A 26,394-nucleotide genomic window follows, 5' to 3' on the forward strand; every position below is an offset into this window, starting at 1 on the left:
AGGAAACACGGAAATCGAAGTCATCCATAATTACTCGAGTAATTAGTGCTGTAAATGTGTACTCATCATGTAGAAAAACTCCGAAACCATTCCTAAGTATTAACAAGAGCAGATAACTCTAAGTTGAACGACGAAATTGCGAAATTGGGGAATTTTTATTTGTTTACGTTTTGGAGTGTATTTGTGGTTATGATTGGAAAATGTGTCCATAAAAGGGATCGTAATTTATGGATTTCTTTTGTAGGCGTTTTTACCTACCTGTAGATTATTATCATTTTATGTATATTACAATATTCGCTCACAGATAAGTCAAATTAAATTAAGCTTGAAATGTCAAACACTTCCGGGAACACTGTAGTAAGTGTAAGGTAAAATACGATCTGATATAAGCAACTCGTTACCCTGGCCTAAGTGTTATCAGTTTGATAGCTATAAATACATGTACGGACTTTCTTTACTTGTTTTAACAGTTGATCTATTCGTTTGTGATAAACTTACATGGTTGCTGGTCACGGACAATAGTGAGAAGAGAGTCATTTTATTAATCTTTCATTTAATATAATTCATATACCGTAATTGTACTTAAATAATCATGTCTGCGACTGAACCAGTTAATGACACCAATGAAACCACTGATGTGATTCCATCATCCTCAAACAATTCAACAGCAGTAGCCTCTTCAACAAACACTCCATCCACAAGTAGAAGTCGAGATACTAGTACACGAAGAAACAGATCACGATCTCGTACCCGAAGTAGACATGGACATCGAGAAGGGCGCAGTCATGTCTCTCATCGATCAAGAATTCGATTTAAACATAAAGAAAGAAACTTTGCTGCTGCTGTCTGTAGTATGATAACTATTGTGATTTTATGCACAGCTTTATCTGAACCACGCTGGATTTCACTGAGGGGAGGGGGCTGTACATTATTACATGGTGGAGATCTACATTACCTTGGAGCCTTTCAATTCTTCTACAATGGTCAATTTTATCAGGATCAAAACTCTCACGCCACAGCAACAGTTAATGAAATTTATAAATATGGCCCAAATGCCAATGAAAGTAAGAATACAAATTATAAGATAAATGTTATTTAGAATATAGTGTTGTACATTAGTGCCAGGTATTGCGACTGTTATTATGACACACTTTGTATCCAAATGTCGCAGTACAATCCTATTTGAAATACATATTTGGGAGAAAATTGAACTTTAGTGTTTGTATTTTAATTTAAGCAGAACATCATAACATGACATTCTGTTTACATGTGTTGTGAGAAAGTTTTTCAGTGCGACACAAGTTGTTTTGTACCAGAAATCTGTCAAATTTATAGAATAATTCATAACAAAGTGGCATGTATGTATCACAGTTCGGATTTGGTACTTCAATACAATATATAATGTGGTGAGGTGAATTGTGATACATAGATTCACTATTATACCGTGTCAGCACCATAAAACATGTAATTCTGTAATTTTCTTGGCCACTATTCAATATATCAATTCCTTAAATGACATCTATAGCTATAAGTATAGTTTAATAATCGCAAAAAAACACAACACAAGATATATTATGAATATAACTACATGTACATCTCTGTTATTTAATAACAATGTTTCATAACACAGTTATATCCATAAATAATGTCCATACATGTATATACCTTGTGTTGTTGTGAATACTACACAATGACGTCCAGATTTATGAAGGCCTATGAGCTTTATAAATTTATCAAATCACCGATAAATAAAAGAATATAATTTTCGTGCAGTTGTGTTCAGATATTGTTTCAGGTGGTTTAGTCTGTATTGTAATTTAGACAACAAATGTCCTTGTCATGGCTTTGTTTTTGGCTAGAAAGTGATGGAAAGGAATGACTGTCATGTGATGTTTACTCTTTTACATAGCTATCAATATTTTCAAATAGCTTCTCAAATGGCAATACACTTACACGTATCTCTACAAATAACTAATTTTAACATCTCAGATTTTCATAATTTCTCCTTTGGAAAGTTTAGTTTAAACAAAATACAATATGCAAAGCACCTTCTGCCATCTGCCCATGATGAACCATTAAAAAGTTTTGTAATTTTGTTGCACAAAAATTTATCCACCACTGACATTACCTGTATTGAATGTGCCATGAACATGGGTTAGCTGTTGCAAACAATTTGTGGACAGGATTCTAAAAGCACTCTGTTTTGTATGATCATAAAAGTTGATTGTCCTTTGTTCTTCTTTTTTATAAATTGATACAGATTATTATTAGTGTATATTTTTGATACACAGAATACATGTAAATTCTTGTCTTTTTTTCTATTTACAGTGATGTCTAATTGTGTTACATTTAGAACTGTTTTACTGTTTAAAGCCATTATTGCCTTCAGTTTTCTTGGAATACTATGCAGTCTATTTGCCTTTTTACTGGATTTAATGGGACCTACACACAAGGCTTTGAAGATGTTAAGACGTAATGCTCTTTTCAGCATTCTCTCAGGTAAATGTTATAAAGCATTCACTACAAATGTACATGGTAATATTCCAAACTGTGTTTCCAAATAAATATGGACGTTCATGCTGTCATGGACCCAATCTCAATATAGTTTGTATGTTTGTTGGTTTACTTTTGATTAAAAAGTATTACATACAATCTTTCACCTATTGTTAAATATTTGCTACATAATGTGTGACAATATACGATATATCTGACAATAGGTATTAGACGTACACTTTTCTTATAATTATAAGTAATTATTACTCATAAAATTATCATGAGACTACACCCACCAAGGGACACATTTGCACACAGACTATGTATCTGTCCAACAGTGTCCATCATTGTTTGTTTGATAGAAACTACATGTATCTACATCCATGTAATATTTACAGTAAGTAGTTCAACTATGAGCTGTTTTGATTGAATGATTTTATAGTAACCCATATATAGATAAAAACGGCATATAATTTTTTTTTTCAGTGTTGATGTGTGTAGTAATCAACTTATTTTGTTACTATGTAACTGTCTATGTGGATGAGTTACAGAATAAAACAAAGTTACATAAAGGAAGTAAAGTTGATGTCACATTTGATGTTAGTTTTTATCTGGTAACGGCTGCTGGAGGTATATCCGTTTTCAGTGTAGCTTTTAACTGCTTGCGCAGACGTTCATCTTTTGAAGAACCCCGACACAACTATGTGATGAATGACTATGATGATCTGAATAGCCTTTTACCCCCACCAGAACCAGAGGTAGCTCCTATGGCTAACCTCCCACCACCACCGGCCTACTCCCCATAAACAAAATACATTTCATCTTGTTATGCCCATCTAATGTGATCCTACCGTTATGAAGGTGAACCTATAGCCAAAATATAGCTATGTGTTACATTACTCATGGTTCAAAGAAAAATGATTAAAGATTGTCATCAAAATGTGATATATAAGAATAAATATTTAAAATGTGAAACACAAAAGACAGTGTGTAATAATCTATCTTAATCCTATTGGTTGGTTGTTTTTATTGAAGTAGGATATCTACATGTATGATGTTCTGTTTCAAGATGTACACATTTAAATCAATTGTAATATAAATACCGGTTCATATCTATAGTCAGTTTCGTATTAGTGCTAAAACTACTAATTGCATGTAACCTATGAATCTCTCTCATTTGCAATTTTATAGATACATGTATTGGTATGTAATTTGAATATATACCGTCAACATCCACATCTTTTTTGGTCCATCCACATTTCTTGTGAGCACTCCACAGTGCAGAGTTCTTTTTTTTAATTTGAAGGATTGTTCACAAAGCTACAATATATATTGAAAATCATAATACAGGATTAAGTTGTTTCAGAAGGAAGAAGCCCATATTTTGAGGAATTTTTCATTTGCAAATTGACAAATTACCAGTCTCCCTTGAGGTTAATTGGGTCAAATTATAGACAAAAATTAAACAAGTTTATTATTACAGCAGGTCAATACTGAGCCTGGTAGCTTGGATTAAGTTTTCCATATGGTGGTTATGTCTCTACTCTCTAAGATAGTGATTGTCCAAAAAATACATCTATAAAAGCTTATAATAATTTTGGAATTGTTCTTGGGTTTCAAAAATTCAGAATCTTATTATTGAATAAATGAGTGTCATGCTTACTGTCAAGGATAACTTGGCTACTGGTAAGCGTGTAATGGATGTTTCATTAAATGTTTAATAAAAATCTATTTAATAATTCTTGATATTAAATCTCTAAATTTATCAGCCTACATTGTTTTAGCTGAAGGCTACTGGTACTGTTAATGTTGTAAATTCCTTATAAAATAGATGTGCTTTTACATAATTAAAGCTTTGGATTAGCTTCATTATGTAGTTTAATGGTTAAACTGTGTTTATGTATTTATTTAGTGCTAAATAAAAACAGTTTGTAGATATCGTTATTTTACAATATTACTAGTATCAATGGTTATGGAGCACATACTATATACTTATAGTTAAAATAAAAATAATTGTTATTTGTTGAATGTGATTGCAATGTAATCATTTTAACCTTATATATGTATGCTTCTCTGTGCAATTGGTTTTTGGACATTCTCTTTTATCATTTAAATCAAAGCCCTTCTCTCTTATTACACTGTTATTGCTCTTGATCTTTCATTGTAATGGGTGGCTCAGTGAGCAAGGTGCTGGCTCACTATCAAGGAGGTCAGGAGCTTGATCCCAGTGTTGGCCATTAAGTTCTCCAAGATTTTCCAGTGTGTTTTCCTATTATCAGTGGTTCAGGACAAAGGACCTGGCAATGACCATCGTCTAGTTGTCCGGATGATATGAAAAGAAGTGAGGTCCTGTGTACCCAATGCTGTGTGCACAAAAGAAGCCATGAGAGTTTGAATTTAATTACTGTCTGAGCAAAATGTCACTTGTAGCACACAGCATGGTATTGGTTTCCATCGGAATTTAAGGATTTTGATATGAAATGGTAAAAGAGTGTGCTATTGGAATGAATAAATTGTAAATATTTACTTAGTTAATTATTCATTTAGTAACTTGATCACTATAAATAATTAATGTTATTGTACTGTTTTTGAAGTAATAAATTATTTTTATATTTTTATGCTGTAACATTTGTTATTGAAGGACTACCTGTAAATGGTACATTGTATGTTTTAAATTTTTTGATTTATTGTACCAGTATTTTATTTTATAGTGCTCAAAATTTTCTTATCAGCATGTAGTGCAGATAATAATTTGTTTTATATAAATAGGTAATGTAAATAATAATATTTGATTCGACCATACTACAACGCTACAGAATATGTCAAGGTTTGTTAGTGGTGTTAAATCAGGACAGGGCATTCATTTTATCAGGGGGGGGGGGGGGGATGGCCGAATGGTTAGCACGTGCGCGCTGTATCATAAAGCCTGTCATTGAGACAACTGGAGTGGTTTCGAATCCCCGGTTGTACATGACAAGGAGTAGGGTCGCCTGACCAACCTCGTGGGTTTTCTCCGGGTCCTCCGGTTTCCTCCTACTGCTAAAGACCCCTACGCGCAAGCGAATTATTGAATTAAAATTTAAAACCATATGTTAGTCCCAAAATGACCTAGTTTGTGTCGAGTGGACGTTAAAACTCATTTATCTCTCTCTCTCTCTTTTTATCAATACTGTAGTTGTAATACCAGCAGATGTGCTATATTTTTTCTGACAGAAGCATGTGAATTCAATATTGGTTGATATTTCAAATACACCATTTATTAATCGGAATATTTGTCACAAATACATATAAAAACTTCACAAAAGAGCAGAACAAATGACACATGAATATGATGGACAGAACAAGTACATGTAGATTTGTCAATTCAACTAATTCATTATTCAGTGGTGGAAATTACATACATCGTAAAGTAATGTAAATGGAATTGTAGATGTTCTGATTATAAAAGAAAACTTTTTATAAGTCCACAATTTGTTTGTGGACACTCTACAGGTCACAATTTTTCACTTTTTCAACGAACCTCAGTTAATGGCGCCATCTGGTAGCAAATTGTATAAGCTTTCTGTGAAACAATCAATTTCAGGTAAAAACGATCAGAGTCACATCGTACCAAGGCCCTTCTGAAATGGCCTCCTGAACAAATACAAGTCAATCGTACCCTTTATTTGACCTTAATTTGGCTGAAAAGTGGAAGACAGTTGTTGTACTGGTAATTATGATTCGTATTAAACATCTTTTTGAAGTTGTAATTAAACCCACTCCTTGTTCTGTTCGCGTCAAGCATTCTCGTCCAAAACTTGAAATGTATGTTTATAACACAAAGGTCTTGGTTCCTGTCGATATTCGCGCATATCAGACTGTAACTCCCTGGATAATGACCCTTGATTGTATGAAAAATCATGGTTTTAAGCTTGTGTATTCCCTAAAGGTCACAATTTCTATCGTGATTTTAAAAACTGTTTGAATATATCACCATTCCACCATAATGAAGGTTGAATTCAAATGTGGAGAAAATCGAAACGAAACTGCCCGACAAAAAGTACATAAATAGAAGGTTGTGGCACCTATCCGATTTTTATGAAACTTGAAAATATATCTTTATATCCCAAAGATCTCAGCTTCTTTCGATATTTGCGCATTTCAGACCATAACTTTCTGGATTATGGCCCCTGATTGTACGAAATATCACTTTTGTTTTAGCTTGTTCTCTATTCATCTCTTGCAAAATGTGGGTGTATCTTGCCTGCCAACCACTGGTTGCTAAAACAAGTATGAGCATACACAAGACTGCCAAGTTTCATGTCCATAGAGCTGGAATTGATGGAGCGTTAGGTTTTTTCGAAAAGGGTCATCCCCAAATATAAGAACAGCGACAAGATGTGTAATGCTTGGGACCCCAGTTCTTGGTCCAAATATTATCGTGATAAAATTTCAATTCAACACAAGAAAATATATTTTGACTTTATTCCCAAAATATGCCGATAATACACCACTGATTTGACCAGAACTGCTGGCGAGACATGATAAGTTGAAATTTGATATTTTGGCAGGATTGTTGGCAGGACATTTACAAAAGAGAATCACAATCCTGTGCTTTTTCATTGCATCTCAATCTCGTGGATCAGTATATAAGATAATAAATGGTACAAGATAAAAATAAGAATACATGGAGTGTGAAAAATTAAATCCAAATACCACAGATAATATAAAGTTACCTGAACTTGACACAGGAACTGAGGTCTCTCTCACTTACCATATTTGCCTAGAGGTAAATGTGCACAATCTGATGACTACCAGGGAAAGGGGGTGGCAGCAAGAATGCACCATATTATATTCCTTTTTGTTAAATAAACCCCTTTCTCTTGTTTCCCTACTTAAATTACTTGAAATATGTTTGTATCGTATATTCAGTATGTTAATATATTGAGTTTCTTAATAAATTAATTACAGTAGATTTTGTAACAACAAAAAGAAGAGTGTACATTCCTGTACTCACTTGCACATGTATATTATTTCCATGAAAATAAATTCCATATGTTCTTTCAAATTTCGTTTTTATACATCCACATGTTAATGTCTGCTGGTCTATCAATTCACCATACTTGTACTCGGTCTACTGAGTTAAGTTCTGCCTAATTGTCCGGATAGTATTGATTGTGGTAAAGAAAATGCAGTAGTAAGTAGTAGTAGTAAAATGCAATTTTCACAAAGTTATATGTCCAGATGCTCTTTACTACAAAAAATAATACAACAATAAGTTACCAACGATACCAACATAAAACAAGACAATAAAGAGAGAATGATTTAGTTTTGTGCCGAGTAGATGTTTTAACTAAATCATTTCAGGACTAACATATGATACAATTTCAATCATTTGTTTGATCATAATTATTTTTAGCAGTACCAGGAAAAAAAACACAAGGTTTAGCAGACACCCCCACTCATTGTCATATACAAGCTTAGGATCGATGAGACATGCCTTATGATTTACAGCAACATGTTAGAACACCAGACCACCCCCCCAATAATAGAAAACCTTGTTTAAATAGATAGGCCTATGTTTTCAAGTTAGATTTAATTATAGTGATGCATGTGTAACTGTCTTTCTATCTCATAAGGGAGTTTATTCCCAAGGTTTGGAGCTCTTACAAGGTCCTTTAACCTATTCTGTTGAGTACTTGGCATTGCTCTCAATCATCTGTACTGGAGTGTAATCTATACTAATATTTGTGACTGTTGTTTGTCTGTCTGTCTGTTTGTCTGTCTGTTCGCGGTAGGCGACTACACTAGGTCTGCCCCGAGTCTGAAATTTGGGGTATAGGGGTAGTTCGGACCGGGGAGTAACATAGTCTACCACTTCCGGTTTCGGGGGGTTATGACCCCCGGCTGTTCAGGGTTGACGGCTACACTAGGTCTGCCCCGGGTCTGAAATTTGGGGTATAGGGGTAGCTCCGCCCGGGGAGTAACATAGGCCAGGTGGCGTTAGTCTACCACCTCCGGTTTCGGGGTTATGGCCCCCGATCGAAGCCGGGCATTCTGCTAGTTTTTAAATATTTAATAGTAAAGAAGATTATATTAAAGTCTATTCTCTATGTGCTAGGTAACCAGTACAGATCAATTAACCACATGGGTGATATGTGCATATTTACTGATACCTGTAGTAGTCAAGTGTGTAGACATTTTAATTGAAATGAAATGACATGAAAAGGGGTTTAATGTCCTTTTATTTTGCTCCATCCATGGTAATGAAGACAGGCATACACTATCATTGTGCAATGAGGGAAAAAATTTTGTCCCATCCAAAGGACTAGACATTTTCCCTTGCCAGACCCTGCATCCTGCACAACTGACAAAGGAAACCATGTTGGAATAACCTGAGGAACTTTCTTGGCTAAAATTTGGATCGAACCTGGGACCTCCAGGTTAGTGAGCCAGCGACATTTTCACTGTTTGGAGCAACACAGGAATTTATTGAGAAGTTAATAATATCAGTAATGACTGATTGGTGACGAAAGACATGGATTTAGTAACTGGGTTGGAATTGGATCAAGAAGATATGATTTTTTTTTTGATGAACATAGGGCTGGCTGAAAAGTTCTAAGTCTGAAAAGGATGGATTTGCCACCAATAAATAAAATCATTGACTGAATCATAGACATAAGGACTGCAACTTGAGTGTTGTTAGTGTCTTTTTGAACCTACCTATGGAAATCACCAGACATGGACAAAACTGGCTATAGGCCCGATAGTATAGGGTAGTCATTAAGTACCAGCAACTAAAAGGACTAACTCCAACACATTTACATGCCGCCATGGTCTCCCCTTCAGGGGATGATGTCCCTTCCTTTTCTACCGTAAAGAAGTGGGCTGCAGAATTTAAGCGTGGCAAAAAGAGCCTAGACGATGATCCGCGTCCTTAAAGGCCATAAACAGCAACAATTCAAGAAAACAGTACCCAGGTGCATGACATGGTGATGGCTGATCCACGACTGACCACTCGACATAGTGCCAGTGTTGTGGGCATCTCTCATGAGAGGGTTGAGCACATAATGGCAGCCAGTATAAGGAATGACAAAAGTTTCTGCAAGATGGGTGCCTAAGCTCTCGACTGTGGACTGTCTATCAGAAACATGTCAGATTCCCATGACAATCTGTGCATTTTGAAGCAGATCCTGATAATTTTGTGGCAAGATTTGTAACCATGGATGAGACCTGGATTCATCACTTTCAAACAGAATCCAAAATTCAGTCATTTTCCTTGTAATGATGAAGTCATGTTAGCTGTGAACGACTTTTTTAGGGTGGCTGAAGAAAATTTCATTCTGACCAGCATCCAGGCCTTGCAACATCGTTGCCAAAAGTGTGTACACCTCGTAGGGGACTATGTAGGTTTTTCACAGACAGGCTTAGAACTTTTCTGCCAGCCCTGGTACATCTGTATAATCCAGATTCACTTACTGCACTGAATGAACTTAATGATACCCAACAAGAGATCACAGTCAAAATGTGGTAGAATAGTTTTAATCAGATATAGGAATTAGGTACCGAAAAAGTTCTTTACCCTTGTGTTATATTACTTCCATCTTGACCAATCAAATTGCTTATTGCTCCTTAGCCCAAGCAGAAAATTCACACAATCGAATTTAGTCAAGGTAATGATATAATGAATCTATATTCAGAGTTTCATCACTCTCACTTCATTATAACCAAAGTTATCATGCCCCTAAAGCATCAACCAATCAGATTGCTTATCGTAAGCAGACAATGTTCATCATCGAACTCCATCAAGGGATTCACCTAATGAATGCCTACACCAAGTTTGAACATTCTACCTCAATTAGAAGGAGAGTTATTGTGTTCCAAATTCTCGACCAATCAAATTGCTTATCGCTCTGCTTATCCTCGGCATAAAATGTTCATTATCGAACTTAGTCAAGGTTTTGATGTAATAAAGCTATACACCAAATGTCCTCACTCTCACTTAATTAGAACTAAAGTTATCATGTCCCAAAGCATCAACCAATCAAATTGCTTATCTCTGCTTACCCTGAGCAGAAAATGCTCATCTTCGAACTCCATCAAGGGATTCACCTAATAAACACCTACACCAAGTTGGAACATTCTAACTCAATTAGAAGGAGAGTTATTGTGTTCTAAAATCTTGGTCAATCAAATTGCTTATCGCTCTGCTTACCCTGAGCAGAAAATGCTCATTATCGGACTTAGTCAAGGTATTGATGTAATGAAACTATACACCAAGTTTCATCACTCTCACTTAATTAGAACAAAAGTTATTGTGTCCCAAAGCATCAACCAATCAAATTGCTTATCTCCGCTTACCCTAAGCGGAAAATTCTCATCTTCGAACTCCATCAAGGTATTGACCTAATAAACACCTACACCAAGTTTGAACATTCTAGCTCAATTAGAAAGAGAGTTATTGTGTCCCAAAAAGTGTGACGGACGGCCTTACGGACAGACAAATCCATTTTAATAGTCCCCTGCCTTTCGAAGAAAGGCAGGGGACAACAAAGTATTATACTGGATATTAAACCATTTCTTTCCATTTATATACATGTATTGGATTTCTTCAAAATATTATATGTCTGTACAACTCAGTAAATAATAATATCAATAATGTACACTTGTAGAGCACCAAATCAATCGAAAAGCATGCTCAAAGCACAATGGGAAATGGTTATATACACAGTGAACAGAAAGTCTAATTTTCACAGCATTCCCGAAATAAGTGTGTCTTCGGCTGTAGTCAAAGTTTCACTGTTTCGGATTTTCAGAGGTAAATCATACCACAATTTAGGAGCAACTATAAAAACACCACCATGGGAATAACATAACTTTTCCCAAATGATCTTTCTATACGAGTTCAAACCTGAATTTTCATGGATTTATATTTAACATGCAATTAGCTAGATAATGTCGAATGAATGCTCTTTGAAACAGTGTCTAAATATATTAGTCTGTTTTCCATAGCTATGTGTTATTCCACCAAAAGACTAATGTCATGAGATTGTATCCAAGTCGAAAAATAAAAATCTTCATTTGTGTCATCAGTCATAAAAGATTTGTAACAACTTTCAAAACAATTATACATCTTAAGTCTCTTAAGCAGAATAATTAGCTGACATTTCACAAAAAAGGTTAATTGAATCAATCTTTGATAATCAAGAAACAAAGATTGTAAAAGAGTCAACAAGATAACAGGTAACACGTTGGCTGTATATTGTTGCTTTAATCAAATGAAGGAAGTAGAAGAAAATCCAATAGTAAACATTGTCTGTTAGGCTGGTCGAGTTGCTACTATAGAGATCACACAACGTTTACTAGGAAAATAAACAACAATTTCACTGTTTGTCTAAAACTGACACAACGACATGTATCTTGCAGAAAACTACCTTTCACCACAACATTTTCATTTACCCTTGGAATCTTTTTTGTTTGGGTGAAAGATGCTTTCAAAGCTACAATATCTAACCTTAAAATCCATGTTCAAGGGCCTCTTTACAAATTGGCTTTTTATTGGACTTGCCCTACTACTGAAAACAGCAATCAACAATCCATTATACGTTATAATAAATGAATGTCAATATATATTCTGTACTGAGTTTAGAAATATGGACATTTTCCATCTATACAACAACCGGCCAATCAGGGTTGAATTTACAGTAATTATTGTTTACTTTTTTTTTTGCAGTAACTTGATATTTAGAATATCAAACATAGTTTATCATAATAAAAATATGTCAAATTACTTAAAAACAACAACAACAAAAAAACTCAATTAAAAACTGTATTTATCTATTTATTTTATAATATATTTACAAACTTATATTAAAATAAACTTTCAACATTAATTTACAAAAAGATATTTACAAGATATACCACAGATAATTTCCAAACAAGACAAACCAATTTCAAATTCTCTGGGGCAAAAACGGGGCAATATTTCTGGAAATAAAAGAAATAGTTTACTAAACATTACTTTTAACTATAATTTACTAAACATTTTAATATCTGTGCATCTTTGGCATGAGACTTTTCCCTCAAAACTTTGTGTGTTGATCGAGGACAAAAATTTATCCCATTTTGGAAAATAATGTTTTCAAATAAATATGTACTGGTAGTAATGACTAGTTACGAATATATTAGGGCTTTTTAAACACAAATCACAAACAAACTTTAAACCATTTGGAGAATATGACTCTAGTAGTTGACTAAATGACTTGAGTATTTACTAACATATATACTAGTACTGTTACCACCAAGATTCTGTATTGTACTTTTACTTTTTAACATCAAAATAGAAATAAACATTAAAGGAGCTATACCGCTTTAAGTAAAAGCAAAGTGATGAATTAGGTTGAACCCATCTGTTATTTCGATTATTGTTGAAAAGAGTGTCATAATTTCTATAAATTGTCCTAATATCCTTTTCAAATTATTTGCAATAAAATACGTTTAAACTTTTGTTTCTAAATATTAAGAGGGAATTAGCTTAATTTAGTTAAAATTTTTGCTGACAGTCGACGACAAACAGGATTAGATCTCATTTTAGGTCTGTAGAGCATATAACATCAAAGGAAGTCAATAATTTTATTTTGACCCAAATGAAAGATTCCAGTATTCAATTTCATACTTTAAAGTTACAAATTTACAATCTGTCTGCATTAAAAGAGAAAGAACTTTTTAATATTTGTGAAAAATAACAAGTACAATAGTTTTACCGGTATAGACAATTGTTCCAAGTTTTTTGTCAATCGTACTTGAATTGGCGGAGAATTAGGCTGTTTTCGAAAAGTGTCGCCGGCCAGAAAAAGAACAACAAGATAAGCAGTGCATTGATCCCAGTTCCTGAATCAAAACATATTAATCTGATGTGCTAATTAAATAAATTGGCAGGATATCCCTCTGAGATCTATAATTGGAAATAACAAATTCTGATAAAATTGAATTGCTCTACATAATACATGGTCGTACAATGGTCAGAGGCCTAACAGTAAAAAGTTATTTTGTAATTTCTTTTTAAAACCAATGAACAAGGTTCTGTAAATGTGATTTCTAAACGAAATAGCAAATTCTGTAATGGCCATGACAATACACCATATTTCTATATACCGGTAATAATATTAATATCATCGTTTATTGTATTACATATATAATCTTACTACCAGTAAATACATGTACATATGTATACTATCTACAACATATACCTAATATTTAATACAAAAACATCTGTTGTATATTCTAGAAACATGTTTTATTAATAGCATTTTATTTTCAAACTTTAAGTACAAGTGACATCTGTGCTTTTTTGATTTATAATGAGACATTATTTCCTGTCATGTGGTATAAATGAGTGCCATTTTTCTCCAAAAATAATTTTTTTTCTCCAAAAATAATTTTTTTTCTCCAGAGTCAAACTGTTTTAATTTGTGTAAGGCCTTTTCAATGGCCAGCTAAAGAAGAAAGGTACTTTAAAGGGACAATAACACTCTTGCTGGCTTGAAAGCTCCAGAAAATAAATAATATCTCTATCTAAGTACTAGATGTTTAAGTGTCCTACCTGTTGTGTAAATTATCCATTACATCCTATTTTACTTGTCCAGAGGGTTCGAAAATATTTTTAAATCGAAGTTTCATTTGAAAAGGTTTACGTTAGACATTTCAAACCATTATGTTGAATTTTTCAAAATTTTTAAATAAGGTGTGTTAAGATGAAATTTGTATCATCAATTAATTGAAATATTCTAAAATAGTACAATTTGTTGACCAGAATAAAGATTGGGACATATTATTCAGTTACAACAAGAGTGGTATTGAGCCTTTAAAGGAGATGGTTCACAGATTTCTATACATGGCTACTATAATCAATTTCTTAAAATTTTATTGTCACCTCCATTTAAACTGAACACTAAATTAAAGATTGAGTTAATAATATTACTGGTGGAATCAGAACTGACAACTGTCACTTGGAAAGGGTAGAAACAAGACTAACAGTTAATTTAAACACACGAAACAAACAAATTTGACCGATTTATACTAACAAAGGGTACATTTTTATTTGAATAATTTGCTTACACACAGGCTGTAGGGGTCTTTAGCCGTGGGAGGAAACCTGAAGTACTTGAAGAAACCAACAAGGTTAGGCCTGCAACCCTACTCTTTGATGCGTACAAACCAGGAATCGAAACCATGTCACTTGACTCAATGACAGACCTTATGAACCAAAGTGCATGCATTAGACAACACAACCTTCCGATCCAGATTCCATGTATCAGAACAAATATATGAACAATATAGCTTTCCCTGATTTATAATAAACATATCTCTTTGACTAACATAAATTCCAGTCTTTCAGTCTTATTGGAGGGCTATTTTTCAAATATTATATATTACCTTTCATTCACAAATAAATCTTTAATTATTAATACTCTAAATATTTATAGTGACACTTATATAAATGATAACTAAATGTAGACATAATCTTATTTCCCAGTTTTCCAAATAAATATTACATTAATCAGCCGATTACACTAAAGCTTGCTAATATTCAATCATTAAAATTCTATCAGGTTTAGATGTATGAATCTAAAACATTATGCTGCGTATGTAATATTGTAAAGATCCGTTAGGTGAGAGTGGTGCCACTGACTTTTACTAAGGTATATCCTTTTTAAGGTATATGCTACTTAAGGCATATGCCTCTGAGCGATCATAGATACCTGTATCTCCTAATCAAGAAAATTATGGTCTGAAATGCACAAATATCAAAAGAGACTGAGATCTTTTGGTTATAAACATATGTTTTAAGTTTCATCAAAATTGGATAAAAATTGTGACCTCTAGAGGGTCCACAACCTTCGTATTACATACTTTTACACAATTTGCGTACAAAGAACGGCCATTTTGTCAGGCAGTTTCATTTCGATTTTCACAAAATTCGAATTTAACCGTCATTATGGTGGAATGGTGATATATTTAAATCGTTTTTAAAATCGGAAAAAAATTGTAACCTCTAGAGAATTCACAAGCTAAAAATGCGATTTTTCGTACAATCAGGGGCCATAATAATACATCCACATGAAATTGTGGGCGTATAAAAATTACACTTATCGAAACGTCATGTATGTGTATAATAAACCAGTGGTTGCTGTCCCATATAACTGTGTTAGTTGTGTTATGATTCCAATCATTAAATGTTACTAAAGGATTCCAATCATTAAATGTTACTAAAGGATTATGTTCAACAAAATGTATTTTTACATAAATAACATTACCAATTTTACATTATTATTACCAAAACAACACCTCAGCACCGATCATATTCAATTAAATCATTACTGTAACCATTTTCCCCTAATGTAGAGTGATGATTCTAGGCATGTAAAAACTCTACCTCTCTGGTACAGGTTATTATATATATATATAGTTTATCATGCAATTCACAGGTTAAAAATCTTCACGAAGGAAGTCTTGTACAAACAATTACACCTAATGCCCTCCCAGAGTTGTGACTTCAACTAAAGGTGATTTTAAAATTCATACTAACAAAATGGAATAATAATTACATATACTGATCCTAACATAGCTTCAATACATCTACATCAATAATTTTGTATTCTATATCATGTCGTATACAAGTACATAGTTTAAGATCTGAAGCAATTTTTTTAGAATAATAAATTTTCGTTTAAAAATAGGATTCGTTAAATAAAAGTGATGATTAATTTAGTGAGAAAACAAAGAACATCTATATTGTACAGTTTATACGGCATTTAGAAACTGAACACTTAATTCTTTTAAAACCTTCTTCACCCTTTCTCGTGCTATTATTTTTATTGTATTCTAAAATGATATTTTCCTCTTTATTAAACACAATCATAAAGTCTACCTTATATAGATAATCTGATATATGACCTAGTGTGATTCCGATGTCTGGGGCGGATTTATTGATTCTTCAGGGAAATCAAGTATAACACGGTTTGCTTGTCTAAAATACTGCTGTTGTCTATAATATATCTTTAAGACACCTTTAATTGCTATAAATGCTATTCCACCCTGAAACATAGAAAGAAAGAAAAAATCTTATACAATTCCGGGAAAATATATAGTCTGAACATTCAGACCAATCATTATGCCTGAATGGTTTGTTTATATCAAATAATTGAAAAACCAAAATACATTGTGTCTAAATGGTTTAAATAATTGAAATACCAACAATTTTGTTTTATTACTAAATTAAATGTCTTTTTACAGTGTAACTCTACAGATATGAAAGTGCAACACCATTTTCTAAGCTATGTCATTATGTAAATTGACAAAAGCAGCATTATTATGTGTCCTATGCTAGGACTCTTTATCTTTACTTCCCCACTCCAAATATGATTTAAATTTTTTTCAAATTTTTGGCAGGTATATATGGGGAGATTTAAAATTTGTGTCTGATTATATGTCATTGCTTATATTCAAGGTGTTCCTGTCAACAGTTTCCCATACTATATTAAACTGTGAAAGAAACAAAAACTCTTATGTATTTGCAAGCCAATACAACAATTAACTATTCTGTATCCTTTAGTTATGCAACTTTCACGAATACCTCTGATCAAATATTGCAAAGAAGATGTGCATCACTGTCTTTCACTGGCCTATAAGGATATTGGTTGTTGACGGACTTGACCACACCAAAATATGACTTACTAGTAAAGTTCTCTGAAAATTTGACTGTACAGAACCAAACATTAATTTTCCTACAATAGTAGCAATAGTTGGTAGAATTAAAGCACCACATAACACTCTAGTAGCACATATTGGATCAGATAGAGGTACTGTATCTGCTGGTACACGAGTGTAACGTGAAAATTCTGAAAAATAAAAAAAAAAAACATGTTAATTCATTCAATTCAAGATTAAGAAACATATGTTCGGTGTACTTTAATGTTCTTGATCGTAAGTGCTTTCTTCAATTTTTTTCTGATGCCATATGCAACACCCTAAACATCTTGAATGAATAGTCCATCTGATTTTCAGTATTACTATAAACTTACTGACAATCACAATGAAACGGTGGAATAAAAAGACTTTATGCAAAGTATCTTTTATGTAGGGTTAAAATCAATCTGATTAAAATATAGATCTATATTTCGTTTGTTTTTTTATAGTTTCGATGGCCTACACTTTATGAAGATCTGACCGTTTGTAATGAAAGGTCGCATCATAGGTCTAGTGGTTTACCCACAGTTCCGTGCATTGTACATCAAGAAGTCGCCGTAACAGATGGTTTCATTGGCTAATCCTTCACGCTATCCAGAATGCAGGTTATATAACAACTCTTCCGATCCAGATCCTAGTGTAGTACTGACAAATAAAACAAAAAATTTAACTATAAAAAACGAAACGAAATAGGATGTGTGATTTAAACAGATTGGGTTAAAATACAGATTCTGAAATATTTCTACATTTTCTAAAAGGATTATCTCCCCTATACCACACTCAGTTTCAGATCGGATAGCTGCACTCAAGAAAAAACATATTCAATAATATTTTTGGTACCATATTCACACAATACGTCATAAAGAGAACTAAAATTATGTAATATATGTAATCTATGATTTACATAACAATTTGATAGTCATGAATTATCTGTATACAGATGAGTTTGTTCTCAAACATGTCATTTCAAAGGTTAATAGTATATTTCTACTGTGTGATCAAAGTTATTCTCCATCAAAGCTTAAAACAATGTTAATTAAACTGGTCTTGCATCCAGCTCTAAAACTTTTGTTATATGCCCACATTTTCATGTGGACGTATAATGCCGTTGGCCCTGTACGTCCATCTACAATTTCTTTGTGGACACTCTACAGGTCACAATTTTTATCCAATTTCCCAAAGATCACAGTTCCTGACGATATTCGTAACTTCCTTAATTATGGCGCCTGATTGGACAAAATATCGCGTTTTTAGCTTGTGATCCCTCTCGAGGTCACAATTATTATCTGATTTAAAAAAACGTTCAAATATATCACCATTACACAGTAATGTCAGTTAAGTTCAAATTACGTGAAAATTGGACCAAAACTGCCCGACAAAAAGGCTGCCCTCGTACGCAAATAGTGTAAAAATATGGTATATCAAGGTTGTGGCCCCTCTAGAGGCCACAATTTTGATCCGGTTTTGATGAAACTTTAAATTTATGTTTTATCACAAAGATCTTGGTTCCTGACGATAATGGCATGTATCCGCACGTAATTTCCTAGATTTTTAGCTTATGGACCCTCTAGAGGTCACCATTTTAATCTGATTTAAAAAACTTTTAAATGTATTACCGTTACACCCTAATGACTGTAGAGATCGAATTTCATGGAAAAGTATGTAATACCAAGGTTTCGATATTCGCGCATATCAGACTGTAACTTCATGGATTATGACCCATGATTGTACAAAAAATCATGTTTTTAGCTTGTGGAACCTCTAGAGGTCACAATTTTTATCCGATTTTAAAAACCGTTGAGTGGTTGAGTTTGATTTTCGTAAAAATCAGTTCGAATGTGCCCAACAAAATGGCCACTCCTTGTATGCAAATAGTGTAAAAGTAAGTAATACCAAGGTTGTGGACCCTCTAGAGGTCACAATTTTTATCTGATTTTGATGAAACTTAAAATATGTTTATATCCCAAAGATCCAGGGTCCTGGTTTATGGCCCCTGATTGTACGAGAAATCGCTTCTTTTTTTTAGCTCGTCTCTATTTCTTGCAAATTGTTGGCTTAACTTGCATGGCAGGCGCTTGTTTATATCTTGGAAATAATGAGTTTGCATGCAAGCTGTCAATCAGCTACGAATGTCGATTGATTTTAGTAACAGAAATCAAACTCACTGATCAAATTACAGATCTAGTCTTAAGCCATATATATATATTTATATATATACACAGAAAACAAGCAAATAAGTTATGAATGAAAGCTGTTTTATGAAACAACACAAATGACTTGTAAGAGTATAAAAAAAATGAATAAATATTATACTTCAGACATCCATTCAATACCACCATTTTAATTCTTTGCTGCTTTGTTGTATTATAGACTCATCTTTGGGTGCAACAACAATAAGTGAGGATAATCTGAGCTATTTGATAATTTGAATTTTTCTGATTTTAAAACTTAGTTAAAATGGTTTTCTAGAGTGCAACATAGTTAACAGGAATCTATAACTTCTGACATTCTCTTCATTCTCCTGTGTATAAAGAACAGCTTTTGGTGTCACTGTCACATTATTCGGATATAGAAATGTCTATGAGTTACCATTGTTAGTGCTATCAAATATTTAGGATTTAAATATTTAAATCATTTTGTAAATATTATGTGAACTCTTTAGCTAATACAACTGTAAACACAAGTTCAAAAAGTTGAAATGACCCACCGCACAAACTGTTCGTTAAACATATTTAACAAGTGCAAAAAAAGGGAATTTAAATCAATATAACCTAACCTAGGAAATAAAGCATACTTGTATCACATAAACATGTTAAAAGTCACATCACTATCATTCCATAAGGTGAAATAAAATTCACATCAGCTGACAATAAGAAGCAATTATACTTTTTAATCTTAAACCTGTTACACCTTAATGTTAAATATACCATAGGCTGAAGTGAATGAGTTATAAGACATTGTTAAACATTAAATTTTTATATCAAGTATTTAATTAAGGAAGGAAATAAATGAGTTAAATCTGAACATCCTTTCATCAAAAATACTTTATTTCTGGACTGATCTAAAATAATTTGTTTGTGTGCAGGACTCATTAATAGCAAGGTGAAACACAATATGGTATTTGTAATATTATTTTCTAAAAACCTGTAGTTTTGTAATTCAAAAAGATAAGCATTCATGTATTATGTAAATGAATTTCCCTTATAATAATGCTGTATGTAACTTTACTATCATTTTGTCACACCACTTAATAATACTTTGAGAAAAATCCCCGCTTAACAGACAGATTTTAAGTAAAAATGAGAGGTGGTTCATTTTTATAATATTTTTCTTTATATTATCTAATTTGCTATGTCCTGTTCTTTTGTTTTTTCTTTACAGCATCTTTATTTTTGGTGCATTCATGCCCTGTTTGTTTTTTTTTTCTTTATAGCATCTAATTTTTTGTGTATTCGTGTCCTGTTTAATTATTTCTTTATAGCATTTAATTTTTAGTGTATTCATGTCTTTTTTTTTTTTTTTTTTACAGCATGTTTTTTTTCAAGCGTGTTCTCATGTTGTATTATTGTAAACCACACAACTCTGTAAAAACATAGATAAGTTCATTACAGAAATCAAAAAGTAGATGAAATTATTGACTTTATATCTTTTTTCTGTGTAATAGCAGGTTACATGAACATGTACAATAATCAATATATATGAACGCAATATAAATTATAAATAGTCTCTCTGTACTAAACAAAACATAAATAGCTTCTATTGTAACTGATAATTGAAATACCCTGTAACTTTAAATAATGCTGTTCAACTATCCAATATTTTGATTTGTTCTATAATCAACTGCTAAATTATCTCAATCTTCTATTAATTTATTTGATACTGTCATTTCAGACCTGAATCATAGGCTTAGTTTTCAGCTTAACACTTTTGATTTATAATTCTGTATTACCATAAAACTGATGAAAACCAGGTTTAACAAATTATTTGGCATTTCAAGAGAAACTTATATGGTAATTCCTTATTTCAATAATTCTGTGAATTGGGATGGTTTCAGCAAGTGTATAGGGACAGCATAGCATCAAACCACACCATGGGACTCTGGGTTATGTTATTCATATGGGGGAAAGATGAACATCACAAGAGGATCTTTAAAATCAAACTCTGAGCATCACTTACAATATATGCTGAGGAGAAGATTTAAAGTTGTGACTAATCTAAATGATCTATTTTTTTAGTTATTCGGATGGTATGATTTCTTAATAAACTTTCAGATTTTAAAAGCCACATAACTAATATTGGTGTATTTCAGGAAATAATAATTTGTGTCATTACTATGCTGTTTAAATAACAGGAATTGTGTTAAATGTTAGTTTCAGACTAGAGTTATAAACTATTTCAATTGGTATAAATTCTATAATATTATCAAGGGTAAAAGTCAAGTATCCCCTGCTACATTGATTTTTACTACAAAAAATGGCGTGTGTATTCTTTAACAGTCAAGTACTGTAGTTTATTTAGTAACTGAAACATAATCTCTGGCATAGATCAGGGAAGAAATAACTTTGATCATAGAATCAATTCCAGGAGAGGGTGACCCTAATCCTGGTCACACACAAATGTTTGACTGACCTCATCAATGACAAATTTGATGACTTACTGCTCATGCAGTAGACCACTCTCCCATTCATCAACAATTTGCAATGTATAGATAGATGCAAATATGGTGATACATGTATGGTTGTGTGGCTAAAATAACTGCAAAGATATTTTTTAATTTTTATTCTTTAAAAAATGTATATGGATTCTTAAGCACTTTAACAGACAAACTAAATTATTTGGGTTTTATGCTAGTATGGTACCATTACAAAGCTCACAGATCCTAATACAGTTGGCAAAATAGTCACTTGTCTGACAAATAAATAAACAAGCCATTGAAGAATGGAATTCTAATTAGTAGTGGTACCTTTTCAGATGGTTGAGTAAGTTACCCATGTATGCCATACATTTTTAGATGATTGGGTAAGATACACACGCATGACATACCTTTTCAGATGATTGAGTAAATTACCCTTGTATGCCATAATTTTTAGATGGTTGGGTAAGATACAGACAGATGCCATACTTTTTTTTAGATGGTTGAGTAAGCTACCCACACATGCCATACCTTTTCAGATGGTTGAGTAAACTAGCCGTGCATGTGAAATGCATTTATCGTACCTAATTTTCAACTGAATTATCTCAAATAAATTTTTAAAATTTGTTCAAGGGAAACTAAATTTAAACAGAAGATCCAGCAAAATCGACAGTTTCATGTCCCCGTAATAAAGTTAAATATGTAATCAGTGTCTCCTTTCATTTCACAATATCTACTCATAAAACCCATCTGGAAATTAACTTTTCTGGGAGAACCTTCCATTTCCAAATTACATCACTGAATCAAACAATCACAATTTTATCTCCATTGAAAATATTAATAATTATATATTGATGACCACATAACTAATAATGAGCACATTAAGCCTAATTGGGATATTGTTGTTTCATTACTGGTAATAAGTCAATATGGTGCCATAAATTCATAATTAACAGAATCCCACAGTTCTGATATTCAACAGTACAAAATTTCAATAAAATATCTAAATTGACCAAGCAAAGCTATAGTGCCCCCAGAATTGTTCAGCAATTCTGATGCACAATGTTTCTTTAGTGAACAATATATCACGACCATCCCACTAAGCTAATGATTTAAACAAAACATTTTATTCTAAGTTAGGCTGGATTCTAAATATATCTTGACTTTGATTATAAAATATGCTGTCAATCCTCTTTCATAAAACCTATCTCCAATCTTGTAATACTGACAAGATTTTTTGAAAAAACAATTTGAAGAGGGATATCATTATATCTAATGCCACAGATACCAAACTAAGACTTGCTTAATGGTGTGTTGTTTCTTGATTGTTCTTCACAGATAGTGTTAGATGTAACAGGAGAGGAGGCAATCTGTTATTCTATTGATATTTAATGTCCTTCAACCAGTTCAATGATAGAATGACATTCTCCAGAGAATAAGCTAAGTTTATGATGTAGTTCACTTTATGTTCCAATTAAGTTACATTTGGATGCGATCAATGTCACTAGAGTTTATATTAGTCCCATCATGATATTACCACATAAAACATAGCAATATGCATGTTTTTTGATGGTGAATTGCTGAAAGTAAAGGACTTTGATATCTAAACAGAGAAATACCAATTACACTATGTGAAAATTACATGCTCTAACTTAGAGCAGTTAAAAAATCAATCAGTTTAACATTCTTATAAAATAGAAACTTGCATCTCTTCAAAAGAACAGGTTTAAATGATTTTGATCAGATTGGATAGATTAATAGATTAGTTTAGTTTTGTCCTTAGTTCTTTACAATTTCTAATCTTAAATCACAAGAAAGAAAATGTTATTGATTTTATATAAAATTGTATTCAAAATAACCATAGACTCATTAAATTATTGAAAATACTACCACTGGCCCACCAAGAAATACACAATTTGAAATATTGTTAGTTGAAGTCCTTGAAAACCACTAAAATTATGTATGGATTGGCAGATTAGTTTCGAATCAAATTTCAACATGCCAGATTTAACCAAATAGTCAATTCATTTCAAACAGAAAATTATTTTTTTACAACTAGCAAAGATCTCCAAGGTAATGTTGCCTCTTTAAGATATCAAAAGTAGTAATTTTGAAGAAAGAAATACTTGGAGAAGAGGAGGTAAGGATAGCTCTCCAGATTTAATTTGCTCAGTAAAAGCCTCACTTATTCAATCCTATGAATTATTCCATCTATAAGTTTCAATTACTTTATAGTGATTTCACGACATCACCCCCTGTCTTAAAATATCCTCTATGGAAGATCAAGATGATATCTAAACTAGTGTTTTTGATTGAATTATCTATGTTACTATCTAAAGCAGTGGTTCCCAACCTTTTGTTGGTTGCTACCCCATTTCAGTAACCAGCATCTGATCGTGACCCCTCGAAGAACAAAGTCACCTTTTACTAAGAAACATCACCATTATTTACATTGGCAATGTGACAAAAGGTGTACAGATTAGAGATTTATATGCTTTTCATGAAAACATACGGGGGCTAGCTGAACAGTTCTAAGCCTAACTGTGAAAGACCTGTACAAAGTCGATGGTTTCCAGGTTTACACACTTTTGTCAACGATGTTGCAAGGCAAACATTTTTCTTGAGCCATCCTATAGCTGACATGACATCATCATTACTAGGAAAATGACAACCGGTTAGTTCCTTTTTCATTTTTGGAAACAGGTATCATTCATGGTTACAGATCTGGCAAAAAGTTTAACAGGATTTGCCTCAAAACAGTGATGATTTTCACGGGACATCAGGCTTCTGACACATGTCTGATCCGCAGTCAAGAGCTTTGGCACCCATCTTGCCGAAACTTTTGTCATTCTTAACCTGTTCACGATAATGTGCTCAACCCTCTCATAAGAGATGCCCACAACACTGACTATTATATGTCTTGTGGTCAATCGTCAATCAGCCATCGCCATATCATGCACCCAGGAATTATGTTTTCTTGAATGGTTGCTGTTGATGGCCTTTGAGTAGGCTCTCTCTGTCACGCTTAAATTTCGCAGCCAACTTCCTTACTGTGGAAAATGAAGGGGATCATCCCCTAAAGCGGAGACCATGTCAACATGTATCTGTGCTGGGGTTAGTCTTTTCAGTTGCAGGTACTTTTGGACTGCCCTGTAACAAGTTTTGTGCATTTCTGGTAATTTCAATGGGTAGGTTCACAATATGATCTGGTACAAAGACAATAATAAAACTACAGTTTTTATGTCTATGACTGTACTAATTGGTGGCAAAAGGTTGTTTCAACCCAATTTATCTATCAGAACTTTTCCGCCAGCCCTTGCAGCATTTTCTCTAAAGTTTCAGTATAGGGTTGTCATGACCCCATGAAAGGTGCTTAGCGACCCCACATGGGGTTTGACCCAGAGGTTGGTAACCCAGGAACTAAAGAATAGTTTTCAGCCTTTATTCTTGTTTAATTTAAATGAGGAAAATGATTATTAGCCTTTGGCACATTAAGGCTTTAATAAAAAAGATAAAGAGAGGTAAAATAGTAGAATTAATCATGATTGATTTGAAGTGATTACCGTTAAAACTAGTAAAGCAGTATTTTACTAATCAATCTTAAATAAAGGATAAATTATATGATTGCTGATATACCCACATCACCAGGTCAACATTCATATATCACAAGGGAGTGTGTGGACAGACCACAAATAAATGTGGTTTCATTGATTACTATAGCTCTTGACAGCTGGGGATTTCTTCATTATTTTCATACCGTTTGCAGGAATCCTTTAATCAATTAAAAACACAACTGTTTTCTGTAGAACTGTAATGTTCTTTTTCTCAGATTCTCAACTAATCTATATAAATAATCTTTTTTCTTTCCTTAATATCTGTTTTTAACTGAGAAATGAAAATGTTAGAAGGCTTATCAAAATATAACTACATATAGTCAAATATACATGGGAGTTTGTCAGGTGACCCCTCCAGTATTCGGTTAATCTGTTAAAAACCACTGACTTCATTGTATGTATTTTATAGGTTAATTGACATTTTGTTCTCCAAAAACTGTTTAATCATTATAACCTCGAAATTGGATGTTATTAAATATATCAGAGTACATAACTTTATACATGGAAACAATTATGTTAATGGCATATAAACAATTTGAAAAGAATGGTCATTTGGAAAGAATGGCAGTAGAGCAATTTAGACATCCATGTTTTTTAAACATTAAATTAAGATGGTCATATAATAAAACAGAGATGATAGAAGTTTTCTTTCTTTAAAATAGTGGTTTGTTCTATAGTTATAATAATGTAATTTGTAATAATAATGAAAATTTTTAAAGCTGAAAGCATTCCAAAATGGTCTATTCTGTAAGAATGTGATTTTCTCAAGTCTAGCAACATGTATGTAATTGTGATCGAGTGAATATGTATTTATCAACAGACCAGTGGCTGCAGCGTAACATTGATAGATATTTAAAACATCCTAGACAGAAGTTGATCAAATTTCTCTTATTTAATAACACTGTTTATAATGTCATCAGAAAGCAA

The 26,394-nt window shown here is 32.8% G+C and overlaps 2 protein-coding genes across 2 annotated transcripts in view; one reads left to right on the forward strand and one right to left on the reverse strand.

The window, feature by feature from the left end:
- The first annotated feature begins 10 nt into the window (after positions 1 to 10).
- LOC126815791 (transmembrane protein 127) lies at positions 11 to 5,111 on the forward strand. The gene is made up of 3 exons (XM_050541729.1): positions 11 to 1,064; positions 2,329 to 2,499; positions 2,980 to 5,111. Exons 1-3 carry the CDS (start codon positions 593 to 595, stop codon positions 3,297 to 3,299), a joined length of 963 nt encoding a protein of 320 aa, XP_050397686.1. The 5' UTR covers positions 11 to 592; the 3' UTR covers positions 3,300 to 5,111.
- A 7,177-nt stretch (positions 5,112 to 12,288) lies between these two features.
- Positions 12,289 to 26,394, reverse strand: part of LOC126815792 (E3 ubiquitin-protein ligase MARCHF5) — a 61,717-nt gene continuing 47,611 nt past the window's right edge. The window contains exons 6-7 of the mRNA XM_050541730.2: positions 17,209 to 17,372; positions 12,289 to 16,569 (exon numbers count right to left, since the gene is read on the reverse strand). Coding sequence (XP_050397687.1) covers positions 16,429 to 16,569; positions 17,209 to 17,372 — 305 coding nt within the window. The 3' untranslated portion in view covers positions 12,289 to 16,428. The remainder of the gene's footprint in view (positions 16,570 to 17,208; positions 17,373 to 26,394) is intronic.

Source organism: Patella vulgata, chromosome 3 (genome assembly GCF_932274485.2).
Source record: "Patella vulgata chromosome 3, xgPatVulg1.2, whole genome shotgun sequence".
NCBI lineage: Eukaryota > Metazoa > Mollusca > Gastropoda > Patellidae > Patella > Patella vulgata.

Excerpts from the sequence above, each read along its gene's own strand:
- LOC126815791 (XM_050541729.1), top strand. The coding sequence starts at position 593 with ATGTCTGCGACTGAACCAGTTAATGACACCAATGAAACCACTGATGTG. Across the intron at positions 1,065-2,328 it reads TGGCCCAAATGCCAATGAAA|TGATGTCTAATTGTGTTACA; the intron begins GTAAGAATACAA and ends TTCTATTTACAG. Across the intron at positions 2,500-2,979 it reads TCTTTTCAGCATTCTCTCAG|TGTTGATGTGTGTAGTAATC; the intron begins GTAAATGTTATA and ends TTTTTTTTTCAG.